The sequence below is a fragment of the Lycium barbarum genome, chromosome 6 (assembly GCF_019175385.1).
Source record: "Lycium barbarum isolate Lr01 chromosome 6, ASM1917538v2, whole genome shotgun sequence".
NCBI classification, from domain to species: Eukaryota; Viridiplantae; Streptophyta; class Magnoliopsida; order Solanales; family Solanaceae; genus Lycium; species Lycium barbarum.
The window spans coordinates 93,979,876-93,999,041 of NC_083342.1; the positions used below are offsets into that span (position 1 = coordinate 93,979,876).

Consider the following 19,166-nt stretch of genomic DNA (forward strand, 5'->3'; position numbering starts at 1 on the left):
ATTATTCGATGTGTGACTTGCTTGGACTATTCGATGCCGGCCTTCACATCCATACAAAACACATCCTTCCAATCTCTCTCATGAAAAACGTCCTAAAAGAAATTTTCAATAAAATTATTGAAAACAATTGTTTTAAAAATGGCCACATGTAAAACAAAAGCAGAATACCACTTTCAAATTCAATAATTTAAGGCAAATTAACCCTTGTATTTGACGTCAAATGAACTAAGATGATGAACATAACAGACAAACTAACTACTGTTAAGAGTTGAACCAAGTCTTTGGTCTTCATTTTCATAATGTTCTCTTCTTTCACACTTCGAAAAAAACAATAAAAGAAACTCCAGATGAGTGTGAATGAAAAAACATTAATCATAGAAGTGTCCACTGAACAGCAATCAATTACAACCACAGATGACAGTATGGGAGACTCAGAATATTCATCTCCTCAAGAACAACTCTCAGAGTTTATAGAGAAACTGAGCTCAATTCTCACTGAATTGAAAGATGATAAAAGGGTTATTATGGTCAGTAATCCTCAAATTCAGAAAGCAGTTGAATCACTTGAAGCCGATTTTCGACGTGCCAAGGCCTTGGTGAAAAGTAGTTCAATCTCCCCTGCACATGATGAGCACACTGAACAAGTAATTCAGAATCTTGCAAGGGCTTTAGGCCTTGTGCTCTTTGCTAGTCATGATGTCGTCGAAATTGCTAAAAAGGCAGAGATTGAGGCACTGAGAAGAGAGATGACGATGAAGATGAGTATTGTTAATAAGCCTAATTTGATCATGAGCTCAGATGAATCCGACTTCTCATCATATGATAATCAAGGGATAGTGGATGAAGACGATAGAATAACTCTAGATATCGATGGGATTGTTGAAGAAGACGATGGAATAACTCTAGATGTCGATGATGTTGTCGTTCAAATCAAGTATGGTGATGATCAACTTCTTAAATGTGCACTTCATGGATTAAATTCATTGGTTTTGGATCATATGATTACTAAAGAAAGGGTTCATCATGAAGATGTGATCCCTGCTCTGTTTAATCGATTGAGTTCAAGTAAAACAGACCATAGATTGATTATACTCCGAATACTACAAGCCCTGGTCGCTCAAGATGATGAACATAAGGTACATTTAGTATTAATTGAATCTAAATATTGAGAATCAAGAAGCTGAAAAGTTTTGACTAGTTACTTTTCACTTTGTTGTGCAGGAAAAGATGGCGGAAATGGGGAATTTATCGATACTTGTGAAGTCGTTGGGTCGTGATTTGGAAGAGCAAAAAGAAGCAGTGGGGCTGTTGGTGAGTCTCTCAGATGTGGTTGCAGTTAGAAGAAGACTTGGGAGAATTCAAGGCTGCATTGTCATGTTGGTTGCAATTTTTAATGGGGATGATCAAATGGCTTCTCATGATGCTGCCAACTTGCTAAATTCTTTATCAGGCAATACCCAATATGCTCTTCATATGGCTGAGGCTGGCTATTTCAAGCCTCTTGTACACTACTTGAACCAAGGTATATTAGGACACTTCCATAAATTGTAGCAGGGCAAAGGGTCAAATTTTGCCCTGAACTACCTGAAAGGGAACAGATCTGCCCTTCGTTAATAATTGGAGCCAAATATGCCCTCGCCGTTAGTAAAATAGGCTAAATTTGCCCTTATTTCCACGCGACCAGAAGCTTAGTACCTGATGATGCCACATGTCTCGCAATTTAGGATTAAGTTGAACTTTTCACACAGTTCAACGGTAAATTTGATCTTTCTCCTTAATTTTGAGTTTTTAAACATTTTTTGTTCCATCTTTATCTCTCCCCGCCACGACCTCGACCGCCAATCACCCTCCTTCCTCTTTTAGCCCATTTATTAACGGTGAGGGCATATTTGACCTCAGCTATCAACAAAGTGCAAATCTGCTCCATTTCGCATAGTTTAGGGGCAAATTTGACCTTTGCCCATTATAGTATGCAGTTTAATAAGCTATATGTATATTATTGCAGGCTCTGACATGAGCAAGATTCTAATGGCAACAGCACTTTCAAGAATGGAACTCACAGATCAAAACAGGGCTAACCTTGGACAAGATGGAGCCATTGAACCCCTAGTCAAAATGTTCACCACCGGAAACCTAGAAGCTAAGCAATCGTCTCTAAACGCGTTGCACAACTTATCTTCCTCGAAAGCAAACGTTCAATGTCTGATAAAATTGGGCATCGTTGCAACTCTGCTACAGCTTCTTTTCTCCGTGACATCGGTGCTCATGACTCTAAGAGAGCCAGCATCCGCGATTCTTGCAAAAATAGCAGCTCAATCGGAAGCTGGCATAGTACTGGTGAGACAAGATGTTGCTCAGCAGATGATTTCGCTCCTTCACCTGACCAGTCCGGTAATCCAGTGTCACTTGTTAGAAGCACTTAATTCCATCGCTGCACGTTCAAATGCCTCAAAGGTCAGAAGAAAAATGAAGGAAAATGGCGCTGTTCGCCTTCTCTTACCATTCCTAACAGAAAGCCAGAATACCAAGATCAGAAACGGAGCTTTAAATTTGATTTATGTATTGTCTAATGATATGCAAGGTGGGGAGCTAATGGAACAGCTAGAAGAAATGCATCTAAATACATTGATCAACGTTGTATCATCATCATCCACGACGGATGATGAAAAGGCTGCTGCTGTTGGCATACTAAGCAACTTCCCAGTGAGTGATAAGAATGTAACGGATACGTTTATGAGGGCAAACCTATTACCCATTTTGGTTTCCATATTGACAACAAGTACTCCTACAACACCACGATTATTATCTGAGAACATCGCTGCAGTACTAATCCGTTTCACTCTTCCTTCGGATAAGAAACTGCAACAGTTCTCTGCTGAAAATGGGGTGATCAATGTTCTGGTAAAGTTGCTCACGTGTGGTTCGATAGTTGCCAAATGTAGAGCTGCAACATCACTAGCTCAACTATCTCAAAACTCACTCGCTCTAAGAAAATCGAGAAAATCAAGATGGTTTTCATGTGCCCCTCCTCATCCTACAGATGCATTTTGTCAAGTACATGATGGACATTGCTCTCCAAGAAGCACATTTTGCTTGGTAAAAGCAGGGGCAGTGCCTCCATTAGTCCAAATATTCCAAGGCAACGAAAGGGAAGCCGACGAGGCTTCCTTAAGTTGCCTTGCAACATTATTACAGGACGAGATTTGGGAAAATGGGAGTAATTTGTTAGTGAAAATGTCATGTGTACAACCAATTATCAAGATTCTTGAAGAAGGGATGAGCCTAAAAGCTCAAGAAAAATCACTTTGGATTTTGGAAAGGATTTTTAGAGTGGAGGCTCATAGAGAAGAGTATGGTGAATATGCACAAGTGGTGTTAATTGATCTAGCACAAAATGGTGACTCATTGTTGAAACCTACAGTGGCTAAATTATTAGCACAACTTGAGCTCTTGCAACCTCAATCAAGTTATTTTTGAGACATCATGCTAATGAGCAAAAAGCTCTTCTTTTTCTTTTTGTATACTTGTTCTATTATTTGTTGATTGATTGAAATCTTGAACTTTGTATAGTACGTGCTCATACAGATAATCTTTTTGAGGTGCAAATTTTCTCTCATTGTACAAATTACAACGAAAAGGTTTATTGGAGATGAATGGAACTTTTTGTCTTCAGAAGTACATTATTTAAGCATTTTAATCTAGAAACCTTATGACAATGGGTGAAGTAGCCTAGATCGTTTAAACCCCTTTGAAATTCTTACACAATGGATGAGGTACAAGTGTAACCGTATTGGGGTTTATACTTGGATTTGATTTTCTTTTTTGTTTAAGTAGAAAATGAGAGGAGTCTCAATAGGAGTGACCTTTGAGCAGAGAGACATTTTAGGCTCAATAAGTCAATGAGTGAGTCTGGAGTAATGTTAGTGGCTCGATAAGTTGAATTTAGAGAGAAACACAAAGCCTCATAACAATGTGAAAAGGGATACATAGAAAACAAGGAAATATAGTGGTTGTAGCAAATAGGCTCATAAAATGTGAGAACATTTGATCTAATTGAAAAGCTTAGGTGCTTAACTATAGGTAAAATAGGTTAGGATTATTTAAACTCTTTTGAAAATTCCTGCACAACCTAGGCAAAACGAAATTCGTCTTGTGACATCATCTTGAAGTCCACGAGTTATTTAATGAGTGTAACAGAAATCCATCTTGTTGGTTTTCCTCTGCTTGGAAGAAACCTGCGAAGTCATTGACAATTTATTATCGCCAACTTGCCATCATCTATATGGGAAAAGAAAAAGCGGCAAAGGAAAAGATAGAAAAATATACATATATAAAACGATAAAGGTAAAAGCCCGCGTAAATTATAAAATGATAACATGGAAAAGATGAAAAAAGAGAATAAAAATAGCAGAATATTTTCCTTTTTGTTTCACCGTCTTTGCATGATTCTTCTTTTGGTAGCGTTATTTTTTGTATGTACTCTGTCAATGAATTAATGAAAGAAATCATTCAGACTTAAAAAATTATAAAATGTGGCAATACATTTAAAAAAAAAAAAAAAAAAACTGTTCCCGATATCAGGACCGGTCATTTTAACTATGGTATTGATGTTGTATTTATTATACATGTAGGGCTTTTTAATTCATAGATTAGTTATGTAAAAACTATAATATATGAATTATTATGTGAATAATAACATGGGGACTCATATATACTAGTACTTTATAACATAAATATTGTTATGCAGTGAAGAATGATACAACAATTGCGATATAAAAGTTACTAATAATTAGCTATAAGGATATTTTACTTGCTTATCTGTATAAGTTACAATTTAATTTCACCATTTTATTCTCAGTGTTAATCTAAAACTTTGTCATTGTTGTTTAAGCTTAAAACGGAGAACAATTAAATTTATGCGTGATGCCAAAGAATTGTGGCTAAATTCAATTCAGGATTAAATTGCGAGATAAGCCAATAAATGAATAGAGAAGCAGATCTGATCGACAATTAAGTATATCTGGCCTCGGTATAGAAATCGAGGTCGATACCTTCTGTTAAGTACTTACACGATGAATAAAATGAACTTAAGAACAGATGGGAATGGTTTTAAAGGATTCTTATGATTATTGATATCAACTCTCTCCGTCTTTCTGTTGCCAACCCCCTTAATGGTTGGAAACCTCCCCTTTATATAGTAGAGGAGTCCCAACCCTAGTACAATTCTAAATAAAGAAAAGAAATCTGGTGACAACTGTTACCGAGATCGACGCCGAAAGATCCGGCTGAGGGCGGATATTTCGGTCTTCTCCTTATGGCAGTTAACCGCCATTCCATTATCGCCTCATCCCCGATAGAGCTCGATGACTCGTTCCTGATGGTCCGGTCGTATCGTACTCGAGCATAATCATGACAACGGGAAACCGAGCGTATCGTATCCTCGGTTTTACCTGTATACAGATAGTCCCCCCATTTCCCGAGGTAAATTACTGACGGCGGGGAATGGACCCAAATAAAGCCGAACGACCACCTCCAATTACCTAGGACAAGACCTTCCAATCAGAATCTCACTCTGCCAGATGCTAGGTCATCATTACCCAGCCGCCAATTTTTTTTGGGAATCCCCTTTGTGTCAGAGTCTTTGATACGCTTGTTATACCCCATTTTAACCGGGTGGATTTAGGAGTATGACGTATTGGTGATTCCTATTTATTTTATTTAAGGAGTCGCCACCTAATTAATTTAACGGTGAATTAGGACACCTAGAGGTTAACTAAGACAGAGTTTAAAAACTAAACCTCAATTAATAGTCTGCTTAACCAATGTGATTCTAGGTAAGAGCTCTATATTATCCTAAAGGGAAGGGGTTAGGCATCCTTTAGAATCCGCTAACTTACGGTTATCCGGTCAAACTTAGGTTAATTAATAAATGTGAGAATTTGTATAAAAGAGGACTTTGAATGCCATTTTAAATAAAACTTGTAAATATTACTGGGGCTTTAGATAAAATGCTGTTTAAAAATAAAACTTATAAAAGATAGTTTGCATAAAAAAGGATTTTTAAATGCTACTTAAATAAAACTTAAAATGTTGCTAAGACTTTGTATGAAACATAGTAAATGCTATTTAAGATAAGACATGTAGGAAATATAATGGTTTGCCCGTAAATAATAGTTTTTGAGAAGAGATTTAACAATTCTGCTAGGTTTATGAATAGGATTCAAGAGGAAGTGAGTTTTTCCTTTTTCCTTTTATTATTTCTTATTAACTACGTTTAGCTAAAATATGCGTGATTGACTCAAACTTGAAGAAACCATTTATAAAATATAATTGAATTTATATTTACATATTAGTGACGTTTTGAAATTTCTAGGATAGTAAGAATAAAATATGATTCTCTTAACTCGAAATATATAGTCATGCTAATTGCAAATCAACTATTCCAAATAAAATAAAACATGGAAATAAGAGAATAAAGCTTATTGAATTAGTTGTTAGTCTTCCTTAAACTAACTACTCATTACTAAAACTAAACCTACTAATTAATTAGGATTTATCTAAACTAATAAAATAAAAACAAACAAAGAGTTAGTTGCATAATACAAATTAAATGCACAAAATAAATAAAGGAGGAGATAATTTAAAATGGGCTCAGCCCATTTCTTAAGAAGGGCTGCTGTTAAATGGATCTGGCCCATTTGGGCCACTGCTGCAATCCTTTTCTGCCTCTGGGCTTTGGCCCAGAAACTTTTAACACTGCCTCAAATGGACTTCAGTTCTGTTTTGCTATATGGGCCTCGGCCCATAATTTTTATTTGCTGCGGATGGATTGAATGAGGGATGACTCGAGAAGATTATCTCGTTGAGCTTTAGCCCAACGCCAAATGCGGAGGGAGACGAGTCTTTGGACTCGTGCGCGATAGTCATGCACAAAACAGAAGAAAAGGATTAGTGTATAATCAATACATAAGGTCATATATAATGTAAAATTCAAAACAAGCGAATCAGCGTCTTGTGTACATACTATGTATATTTGAGTAAACACCATGTATACATAATCGCACAGATTTCAGCTCACGTTTTGAAGTATTTTAAATGAGTACACTAAACGTCCGTGATCCTCTACTGGATTTTCGTTTCATTACCCGACTCTCAAATGTTTAACAACCAATAATCTTAAGAAAGGTGGACAGCAATGGCACAGGCTGAGCATGATCAAATACATGTAATGACCAGGGCAATATCTTATCCATCTTTGCTTCTTTCCAAATTAATAAAGGTCTGTCCATCGTTTGGTTATGCCTTAATGTCTTAAAGAACTTCCCCAAACTTCAACAGACAAGAGAGAGAAAAAATATACACTTCAAACAGACAAGAGAAAAATACAAGACTCAAACTTAGTTAAACAATCACCAACTTCCCAAATTTCATCAATCTTGTACAATGACAAATCTTACCTAAATCGAAACATGTAAGGTTATACAAAGAATTTGGATCAGCATTCCTAGAAATAGTATACCTCGGTATACCTTAAATATACAAGTCCCATTATACCCGAAGGGCACCACAAGACTGTATACTTCAGGTATATCTGAGTATATCATTCTATAATTAGACATAGACCACTAAAAGAACAATACAAACAAGCAAACCTCAAATTCAATTATCATACTATACACTTATCTCTCAAAGCAATGCAAGCTACTTTTCATAAAAGGAATATGATATTTCAGGGGAGGAGACGAGTAAGGACATGCACTATGAGACTCATTCTAGACCACATGGCAGTTTCGCAAGTTTAACGACAAAAGGTTCAGGCTTTAAGCGAAAGATAAACAAAGAGACCGACAAAACAGAAGCAAACAGCATGTCGAGCAAGTCTGATGATATCCTGAAACTTAGCTAGGCATACTTCACTTTAGTAGCCCAACACAACATTTTCATGGCTGGGCTCAGACCAGCAGATCATGGAGAAGAGTAGTTTGGTAAACAAACAACATGGGTATAGGAATAAACAGAAGCAAACACAAGATCCTCTTTGTATGTTAAAACAACCTGACAAAACATTTACTAGTTAACTTCCTAATGTCGAATTCCTAAGGTCATGTTTTGCAACAACAACAAAACTAAAATGGTCCTAGCAGTTCAAACTGGTACATAAACTCAACTGTTGGAAGCTAAGGGTATAAAGAAAATGCAGTGCCTTTATTTAGGCTCAAATATTCACAATCTCATTCAGACACATTAAAGTAGAGAAGATGAAACTCATCTGTAAGCAGCTGATGAACTCATATAACAGCTAAACGAAACAGAGGACCAAAAGACCGTTTCCATATTTCATACCCACACCATAGCCAATGTAAAGCTTAAACATCTATGAAATTTAATTAACCGATCCCATACTAATTTAAACATTCAACTGGGTATATTGATGTGGTTGTTGTCGTATTTGTTGATACTAATTTTGAACAAACAGAAACAGGAGCTGAAACTACGCACCAAACATTAAAAACGTAATGAAACCATAGCTAGCTCATTTGATCACATATATCAATTAAACGCGAGTGAGGATCAAACAGCAGGACCATCAGCCACAGGGAACTATAAAAAGACTGAAATGAAACTAAACCACGTCAAGACATAAGCATACAGACATTGTTAACTACTAAGCAAGATTAAGACATAGGCATTTTATCCAATCCGACCAGCATATAACATTCTTCGCAAACCACAAACTGAATTAACCTAATAATGTGCTAAATCATGAAGCCGATAAACTAATGCTAAGACATAACAACTAAGAAGCCAAAAAGTGCAAAAGATAAAAAATAACAGAAGGGGATTAACACACCTTCTTCGGGTGCAGCGAAGTGAGGCGAAGGTTTCGATCTAACCTCGAACATTTCCAACTCCGAGCTTGCGATGCTCAGATTCGAATCAATTGTAGGAACCAAAAGGGAACCAGAATAATTTTTTCTCTTTTCGAATGAATATCGGAACAAAATCAAAACTGATGAAGACTTAGTAATTTTCCACGGGAATTTGAAGCAATCAAAAGAACTTAAAATTTTTAGGGGATTTCTGCTACTGAAAAGAAGACCTAGTTCTTGGGGAATTTCGTGAATCGAAAAATCCTCCCTGTTCTTAGGGGGGTTTCACTAATCAAAAAAAATCCTCTAGGTTATTGGGGGTTTTTCCAATCCAAAAATCCTCCTCGTCAACGAACATAACCATCAAATTTTATAGGGGAAATCTAGGGTTTCTTTGTGAAGGAGAGAGAGAAGCGGGGGACAGGGTGGAATGGGGTGACAGTGGTGTGGAGGGAGCGATGAGGATGGAAGAGGAGTGGAGGTAAAGTGGGGGTGGTGTCAAAGGTGTAGTGGAGTGGGCGGCAAGAGGAAATGGGGATGACGAGCGTGAGGGGGGGGGGGGGGGGGCAAGACGAGTGGGGGAGCAGAGGGAAGTGGGATGTCAGAAGTGTAGTGGAGTGGAGGCGGCGATGAAAGAGAAGAGAGGGAGGTGAAGGAGGAAGAGCGGCGGAAGGAGGAAAAATGATGAAGGGAAACCCTAAATTCTGAACTGGCACGGGTCGGACCCGGTCCATTTGTGGACTGGGTCAATTTTTGGACCGAGTATTAAAATAATGGGCTAGCGAATTAAAACATGGACTCGTCTTAAAAATTGGGATCAAAATATAGGCTGGTCCAAAATATTTGTGAGTTGATTGGACTTTGATTTGGGATCCGATAAATCAAAAATACGGACTGAGTGCGCGAAACAGTTTGGCTTCTAAATTTAAATAAAAGGCCTGTTTAAATAACTTGTGTTAAAATATTGCTCAATATGAAATATGCAATCATTAATGCTCAGATAAAAAATGGCGTTGTAATAGTCGTGCAATAATATTTCGAAAATCCACAATAAATAAAAACTATTATTTAATTATGCAAAGATAAATGCGATGCGTGTGCGTATGCTGGTAAAATGCCGAAATGATAAAAATTATGAATTATAATAATAATAATAATAATAATAATAGTAATAATAATAATAATAATAATAATAATAATAATAATAAGTGATGATGATGATAGCTAGTAACTGTAATAGAATAATGAAGCGCCAGTATTGATAAGAGGCTAATATAATATATATATTTTTTATTTTCCAAAAATATTAGAAGCGTAAATAGGTATTTCGGAGGAGAGGCGAGACAAAATTGGGTGTCAACAACGCTACAGGACCTCTTGATTCTCTTTCTATATAAAGCCCATGTCTTCTTCCTTTTCCATGCATCTGCACTTCTTCCAATCTCACGTTGTTCCTCCTTAAAAACTCTCTGCGATTCCCGAATTGAGCTTGCGGTAATCCTCGAATTTTCAATCTTCCTTCATCAAGGAGTGACTGTTTACTGTTAAAAGAAAACCTTCCACGAACATGGCTCACGTTCCATTACTGACTCAAGGTGAAGATCAGCACTCGTTTACATCATCAATGGGAGCCGATGGTTCTGACCCGGGGCTAGAATCTCTTGCTGCTAGTATCCTCCCGTCGGGTTTTTTCTATACGAACGACTGCAAAATACTTCACCATTTTGATTCGGTGGAGAACTTTGAATCTTGTATTGATAATGACGCCATTACCGTAGTCAGAGAAGATTACAACTTAGGCGCAGATGTTGACGTTCGCCCTGTTGAGGACGGTGTGAAAATTAATCACCACATTGTCGGTTACTCATTGTCATACACGTATCCTTTTGCCATAGGGTTCACTCTCCCTGTTCATCGAGTGATCGAGGACTTCTGTCGCCGGTATCGGATATGTATCGAGCAGGTCGCCCCATAGGTTTGGAGACTTGTGTATTGTATCGAGAAGTTGACTAATGTGGCTGAGGTCGCCTTCACCCTCGACCATTTGCTTCACATATATATACTTCGGGTGATCCGAGGGGGGAATCGTTCATATGGTTCCCAGGGGAAGTCGAAGCCTGATCGATCCCGAAGACGATTATGACCGAGGGTGGCTGCATCGGTTTGTGATGATACGACAACCCAACTTCACCGTCCATTGTCTGCCGATTTTCCTGAAGTGTGGAACCCTTCACCAAATCCGGTTGAACCCGAGCTCGTTATGGCTATTTTTGAATGGGTGATTGCCCTTCTTCGAGCTTCTCGTAGCGTAGGCCGTTCTTGGAGAAGCATGGCACCCGAAGGGTGGAAAGGAAAAAATCATGGTAGTCTCTTAATTTGATTGTTTCGAACCTTATTCCCCTATATTATGTTTTGACCCAATGTATTTGATTTTTAGGATTTCAGATGAGGAAGGCTTCCAAGGGAAAGCTGGAGGCCGAGGATGTTACTCGGGGAAGAAGAGCATCTACGCCACCGAGGGCACCTGGGCGCAGAGAGACGGGAAGCTTCCCAGTTAGGCATTCGGGGGTCGGATCTCGGGTCCGAACTCGTCATATCATGGAAAACTGTCGAGAAATGCCCTTTGGTGAAGCTCCGCCAACAATAGTGCTTGATGAAGAAGATCTTCCGGGGTCGAATATCCCCGGTTCATGCGCCTCAGGGGCAAGTCATGGGAATATCTGATCGGTATCATGCGTTATTGCCGTATCCCGTGCAATAGGCTAAAGATCTCAACCTTCGATTTCCTTAGTCGGTTAGGGGTGTTGCTATTTTACTTTTTCTTTCCAATTATTAACAGTAGAGTAGGGTGTTTCCCCCTTTTTTTCCTATCGTACTGATGTATCCGACATAGTCGGAATTTTGTGGAATGGAATAACTTTTAATGGGACGTTGCGAATTGGTTTTTATTGGACTTGATTGAGCCTTCCATGTGCGTTGTTTATACCTGAATTTTTGTATATGTCCTTGCAATATTCGATCAATAATCCTTTGTGTTATAATTCACAAAAATTCAAAATGTTTTCACTACCGGCGGCCATGCTCGAGCATTTTACCCAGAATTCGACCGTAATTGGTTCGAGACCACATCTTTTGCGACCGATACAGAAGCTTTACTTGATCATAGTGATAATTGTGCGTGAGCCCGACCGAGGCCCCATCGGAAGGTCGACCTGCTTGAGTACGATCTGTTAATCGAGCAGTCCCCCCGGTTCTTTATCGCGTACGCTCCCCGTGGTTGGATAAGATCAAGGTCACATCCATCACATCTGTCTGACATCGGCACGTGTCAAGACTCTGTTGGTTCTGGGGACAGTTATGGAAGGTAAACCGTCTCGGCCCCACTCTATAAAAGCAAGTTTTCCCTTTCATTTTTCACTTTCTGATTTTTACCAAAGAGAATTTTACCTTCGTGCACGTTGATCTTCATATCTTCAAACCTTAATATCTTCATACCTTCAAATCTTCATATCTCCTTATCAGGTTCCTACTCAATCTTCAAATCTTCATTCAAACCTTCTTATCACCATACTTCTGAAATGGCGAGCAAATCTTCAAAGGGTAAAACCGGTGAGACCTCCTCGACTCCAAAACCGGAGCCAGTACTGACCGACTTCATTCCTCAAGATTGCTCAAATATTTGAATTTCAAGGTCGAGAAACCTTCTCAACAAGGGGATCGAGGTGTCGAAATATCGGCTTACTTGTGCACGATGCCTCAGAATAAACTCGAGCAAGTCAAGGTCGATTGCGGATGAAAGGATAAGGAGGTCGTTATTCCCGACCGGGATGAAGCCATAACGACCTACATGGAGGGGTATTTAAGTTTTTATACCTATCCTTTCACATTTAGCACACTCGATCCCGTGATGGTGGATTTCTACAAACGGTGTGAGGTTACCCTCGGCCAAATTCACCCGTCGTTTTGGAGGATCGTTGTGCTCCTCCGTTATTTCACTTCAAACGTGAATGCTCCATTCACGGTGCACCATCTACTCGGGCTATATAGTCCCCGAGTCTTTAAAGGGGGCATGATTAACCTCTCAAAGAGAGCCGGAAAGGCGCCCTTCTCCGGTCTGGACGAAGATAGGGACCGAGGCTAGCAGGGGAGGTTTGTCCGAATCAGGACAGCAGATCTGATTCCCGCTAATAAGTTGCCGTTTCCCGAGAAATGGAACTCGAACCGTAAGTAATTTTACTTTGGTACGATATGACTATATGCCTGTACTTGCACTGAATCTTTTATTTGCCTGTGTATATATAGCGCTTGCCCGAACCCTCGATGTGGTTCCTAACTTTGATCAGTGGGTCGGGAAAATCTGTTCCCAACTCACTTACGTCGAGCGTACCTGAAGACGCTTGTCCCGGTCCTGGTGGGAGGCCAGAACCCATGGTAAGTTTTTCCCTTAGAGCATTGTTCCGTCTTCTATGCCAAGTTAGATAAGTAAAGACTGTTCTTCTTTTCGTTTTACAGGTCTGTCAAAGGCCACCAGAATTCGGGGCCAGGAGGCTGCCGAGGCCTCGGCCGACGAGCAATATACCGAAGCTCCTGATCAGGGAGTCATAGCTAAAGGAACAAAAGACGATCTTTCGAATATTCTCGAGCCTCTTCCCAAGTCAGGAAAAAACTGAGGCTCACTATCAGAGAAACCTCTTCAGAAGATGTCTCGGCCCGGAATCTGGAAGCCGAGGTTGTCGGTCAACTATCGGATCATTCCAACGATGACGACCATGCGTTGGTCGGGCATCGTCATGTGGACGAGCTTCTTGAGCAGGAGCTGGCCGGCTTTGCTGCGGCTACCCCACCATTGGTGGGTTCGAGGGATGTCTCGAGGCCGGCAGACGTAGGGATCACCAAGCCGAAGGTCGGGGTTTCTATAGATCCTTCGACAGAGCATACTTCTGCTCGCAGTTCTGAAAGGCTACCGGTCGCAGCTGCGGGATCGAAGACAGCTTCCTCAGTACTAGGCTTGAAGGTACCTAATATTCCGCCTTTGTATGGTATTGGTTCTGTCCTTCCGATACAAGCTGTGACCTCGTCTGAAACAATAATTTGTATCCAGTACTCTCCGCCCCCATTGGTGGATATTCCCGCCGATGTTGAAAAAGGAAAAGGCAAGATGACCGAAGAAGGGGCAGCCGGTCATGAAGGTTATGAAATACCCAATCAAGGTATGTCAGGTTTTGAGCATTTGCCCATCCCCGTGGCCAATCATTTCGAGGTTAATTCTGGTCCCAGGTTGGAGAAATCGTTTCCTGCCCCTAGTACCGACCCGAATCAAAAAAGGCTAATCACTTTCAAGGTGCCAGCTGATATGAACATGCTATCGGGGCCAGTCGGGGTGGCCAGCTATCTGTACCCTCTGGTGTCCCAAGAGGACCGTAAGAAAATGGCCGAAGTCAGCGAATCGTGCCTTTTCAACGAGGCTCGGTAGGCATTGAACCGGGTAAGTCTCGTCCTTATGTTCTTTTTACTTAGCTTTTAATTTCATGCCTCATTTTAATAACCGTTCCATTTTCCCTTATAGGCCTCCGTGCTTCATCATGCAAGCTTCCACCATCTTAAGCACGAAGTGGGCTGACTAACGGAGGAGCTCAAAAGTAAGAGTCAGGAGGTGGACGAGCTCATGAATCTATATGAGCGGAAGTTTCAATATATCTCGTTTCTCCCTGACCTTTCTATCCTTAAATCGGATTTAGCAGCGGTTCGAAACGAAGCTGCCGAGGCCAAACAAGAATGTGACCAGTTGGCAGAGAAGGTAAGGGCTTTCGAAGTTTACAATAAATCTTTAATAGCCGATGCTAATGCCCTTGCTTCTCAGGCCCGGGCTTATGTTAGCCAGATTGATCAACTTCGAGCAGAGCTTGATGGGATCAAGCCCGAGATTGATTCCCTCTATGATACGACGATCGGTGCTATATCCGAGCTGGATGTTCTCGCAGAGTAGCTTCGGGCGATGGCGGAACAAGTAGACGGACTTAGTTCGTCGTTTGCTGCGGCCGAAGCTGAAGAAGACAGATTGAGCCGGGTTATCACCGACCTGCAAGCTGAACATGTAAAGGCTCTTGACCAGATCTCGGGCTATGATGATATGCTAAAGCAGTATAAGGCTGACGTGACTGCTGCCGAGGAATTCAGTGCAAAACGGCCAGAGTACGTGTGGTGCTTATCCCGAAGAGAAACCCTCGAAGAAACTCAAGCCACCGGAGTGGACCTATCAGACCTGATCGAGGAGGCAAAAAAGCTCGAAGCAGAAGCAAAGGCCGTATTCGACCCCGAGGATTCGGATATCGACCTTGAGTCAGCTGGGGAAGACACTGAGGGATCGGGTGATGATTAGGCTCGTGGGCCTTATGTCCCTTTTTTTTTGTTTCTTTTTCATTTTAAGGCCGTTAGTTCGAGCCTTTGTAAATCCACTTACATGTTTGTATAAATGAAAAGAAGATCTTCATTCGGCCTATTCATCGGCTTTTGTTGCCTTTTGTAAAGTGTTCCTCGGTTCAGTGTTTGTTCGGTTTATGCCATCGTTTTAGCTTGCCTTATTGTTTCATTCAGTATGGAAATTCAAGTAGTAACGGCTCGTGATCGGGTTTTATTCCGTGTTGATTTTAGTTGTTGCTTTATTTATAAATTGCAGGACAGATCGGATCACGATATTTTTAATCTTCAACCGTTTGGGTCGCAACCTTCTAAGCTTGCGTATGTTTTTTAGACCATAGTCTTTTGCTGTTTAGGTCATAGCCTTTCAGCATTGTATGTGGAAACATCAGATCATTTTGATAGTAAGATTTTGATTGAAAAAACCGACCGGAGATGTATCTGCAGTTATTGCCATGGCAAGAACAAACTAATTTGGACACGATTCAATCGATCGTTTGGTCCTTACATCTGATCCTATCATTAAAGCCTTGGTTTTGACATAGTTATCACTTAGCTCCCATGGCAGCAACAAACTAATTGGACACGATTCAATCGATCGTTTGGTCCTTACATCTGATCCTATCGTTCAAGCCTTGGCTTTTACATAGTTATCACTTAGCTCCCGGTATAATAGTCCCTTAGTACTCGAGTTCGAGGTATGCTAGCTCGGGTACTATTAGCCCGGTATATGCAGTCCCCAGTCATTGGTCGGTATGCTCTATTCGCGTAGCACGCTGTTCAGTGCTGCCTCATTAAAAACCTTGCCGAAAACCCACTTCGGGACAAAACGGTCGAAGGAAAAAAGAGTGCAGCTCGTGCTTTCAGTCCTAAGTCTATGACTTTCCATTTTCCACTGTGCTGCTCCGATGTCCCTCAGACTGTATCCCTGCGTGGTTATATCGAGAAAGAAGAAAAACAAAAGAAAAGTTATTCGTACCTTTAACAGTAATATCGTTTTAGGTGTGCTACATTCCAGTTGTGTTTCAGCTATTGTCCGTCTTCGTTCTCAAGCTGATAGGAACCTTTCCCGATTATTCCAGTGACTCGGTACGGTCTTTCCCAATTCGGGGCTAATTTCCCTTTGTGAGGGTTTTTGGTATGAAGCGTGACCTTCCTCAGTACCAAGTCCCCAATCTGAAAATGCCTGAGGTTGGTCCTCCGGTTATAATACCTTTGCATCCTTTGTTTTTGTGCAGCTATCCAGATATGAGCAGCTTCCCTCCTTTCATCCACGAGATTCAGATTGACAGACATTGCTTCGTGGTTCGAGTCCTCAGTGGCATATCAGACTCTTAAGCTTGGCTCACCAACTTCGACGGGTATCAGGGCCTCGACTCCGTATACAAGGGAAAACGGGGTCTCCCCGGTGCTTGATCTTACCGTTGTGCGGTAGGCCCATAAAACCTCATCGGTGCTTAGAGACGGCCATTATTTTCTTTAAATTCTGCAGTATAGTTTTATTGGTAGACTCGGCCTGGCCGTTCGTGCTCGGGTGATACGGGGTGGATAAGATTTTCTTGATTTTGTATTCTTCAAAAAACTTGTTGACCTTGCTACCTATGAACTGCTTCCCGTCATCACACGCAATCTCCGTTGGTACCCCGAATCGACAGATTATATGGTCGTAAATGAAATCAATGACCTCTTTTTCCCAGACTTTCTCGAGTGCCTGTGCTTCGACCCATTTAGAGAAATAATCATTCATAAGCAAAATAAATTGCGTTTTACCTGGGGCCCACGACAAAGGTCCCACTATATCCATGCCCCATTTCATGAATGGCTATGGGGAGAGGACCGGATGGAGCTCTTCCCTGGGTTAGTGTATTGATGGGGTGTGCCTTTGGCATTCGTAACATTTTCGAATGAAGGTTTTGGCACCTTCCTCCATCTCGTTCCAGTAGTATCCTGCTCTAATCGCGGACCAATGAATCGGCTCCCGAATGGTTTCCACAAGTCCCCTCGTGAACTTTCCTCAGAACATAGTCGGTTTCCCTTGGTCCTAAGCATCTCGCTAAGGGGCCATGGAATGACCTTCGGTACAACTGGCCATCGACTAAACAAAATCTAGCTGCTTTGGTTCGGAGGGCCCTTGATTCTTTGGCATCGGATGGTAACCTTCCTGTTTGGAGATAGTCTATGTATTTGTTCCTCCAATCCCAAGTGAGGCTGGTCGAGTTTATCTCGGTGTGGCGGGTCTCTATGACGGATTTTGTCAACTGCACCACAGCTCCGGAATTGAACCCATCCGATTCCAACGTCCACTCCTTGAATAGGCGAAGATAACCTGCAATTTTTCCTGATATCTCCGCATTCGATCATCCTTGATTTCGAAGGTTCCGTTCGTTTGGTTGACTACCAGGAGAGAATAGCATTTGGCCTCGATGATCTCGGCTCCCAAGCTTTTAGCTAGTTCTAAACCTGCAATCATAGCCTCATATTCGGCTTCGTTGTTAGTTAGATCAACCGATCTAATAGATTGTCTTATTACGTCACTCGAGAGAGGTTTAAGAACGATCCCTAACCCGGACCCTTTTACATTAGAAGCTCCATCTGTGTAAAGAGTCCGGACTCCCGCACTAGTCCCCGAGGTAAGAAGCATCTCCTTATCGACCTCGGGAATCATGGCCGGTGCACAATCGGCCACGAAATCCACCAATATTTGGGATTTGATCGCAGTTCTGGGTTTGTATTCAATATCATATCCGCTAATCTCCACGGCCCACTTTGTCAGTCGACCTGAGAGTTCGGGTTTATGCATGACATTTCTCAGGGGATACGATGTTACGACGCATATGGGATGACACTGAAAGTAAGGTTTTAATTTTCTAGTTGCACTCAATAAAGCCAAAGCTAGTTTTTTTCAAATGTGGGTACCTGGTTTCGGCATCACCGAGAGTTCTACTTACATAGTAAATCGGGTATTGCGTACCTTTCTCCTCTCGAACCAGGACATCGCTCACCGCTATCTCGGACACCGCCAAGTATAGATACAACTGCTTGTTCGCTTTCGGAGTGTGGAGTAGAGGTGGGCTTGATAAATACCTTTTGAGTTCTGCTAAGGCCATCTGGCATTCGGGGGTCCATGCAAAGTCAGTCTTTTTCTTTAGCAACGAGAAAAACTGATGACTCTTGTGCGAGGATCTGGAGATGAATCGGCTTAGGGCAGCTATCCGTCCCGTCAATCTTTGTACCCCTTTGATATCTTTGATCACGGTGATATCTTCAATGGCCTTTATCTTATCCGGGTGGATTTCGATTCCCCGATTTGATACCATGAATCTGAGAAACTTACCCGATCCAACTCCGAAGGAACATTTTTCCGGGCTCAGCTTCATGTTGTACTTTCTTAATATGCTGAAAGTTTCCTGCAAAAATTTCAAGTGGTCCTCTGCTCGCAGGGACTTAACGACCATGTCATCTATATAAACTTCCATGGATCTCCCTATTTGGTGTTCAAACATGCGGTTGACTAAATGCTGATAGGTGGCACCAACATTTTTTAAGCCGAAGGACATTACATTATAACAATATGTGCCAAACCTAGTTATAAAGGAGGTTTTTTCTCGATCGTCCAGGTCCATTTGTATTTGGTTGTACCCGGAATAGGCATCGAGGAAACTCAGCGTGTCGTGACCCGCGGTGGCGTCGATCATGCGATCGATGTTGGGCAAAGGAAATGAATCCTTCGGGCAGGCTTTGTTTAAATCTTTATAATCTACGCACATTCTAAACTTATTCCCCTTTTTAGGCACTACTACAACGTTAGCTAACCAATCTGGGTATTTCACCTCTCGAATGGATCCTATATTAAGGAGCTTGGTTACCTCGTCCTTGACG

General features: G+C 41.2%; 1 protein-coding gene across 1 annotated transcript; it reads left to right on the forward strand.

Moving 5' to 3' along the window:
* The first annotated feature begins 196 nt into the window (after nucleotides 1–196).
* LOC132644867 (U-box domain-containing protein 44-like) lies at nucleotides 197–3,746 on the forward strand. The gene is made up of 3 exons (XM_060361513.1): nucleotides 197–1,136; nucleotides 1,222–1,522; nucleotides 2,006–3,746. Exons 1-3 carry the CDS (start codon nucleotides 348–350, stop codon nucleotides 3,475–3,477), a joined length of 2,562 nt encoding a protein of 853 aa, XP_060217496.1. The 5' UTR covers nucleotides 197–347; the 3' UTR covers nucleotides 3,478–3,746.
* The last annotated feature ends 15,420 nt before the right edge of the window (nucleotides 3,747–19,166 follow it).

Bases quoted from the DNA above. Each gene is read 5' to 3' on its own strand.
- LOC132644867 (XM_060361513.1), top strand. From the start codon at position 348: ATGAGTGTGAATGAAAAAACATTAATCATAGAAGTGTCCACTGAACAG. The intron at 1,137-1,221 runs GTACATTTAGTA...TTTGTTGTGCAG, and splicing joins CTCAAGATGATGAACATAAG to GAAAAGATGGCGGAAATGGG. The intron at 1,523-2,005 runs GTATATTAGGAC...ATATTATTGCAG, and splicing joins TGTACACTACTTGAACCAAG to GCTCTGACATGAGCAAGATT.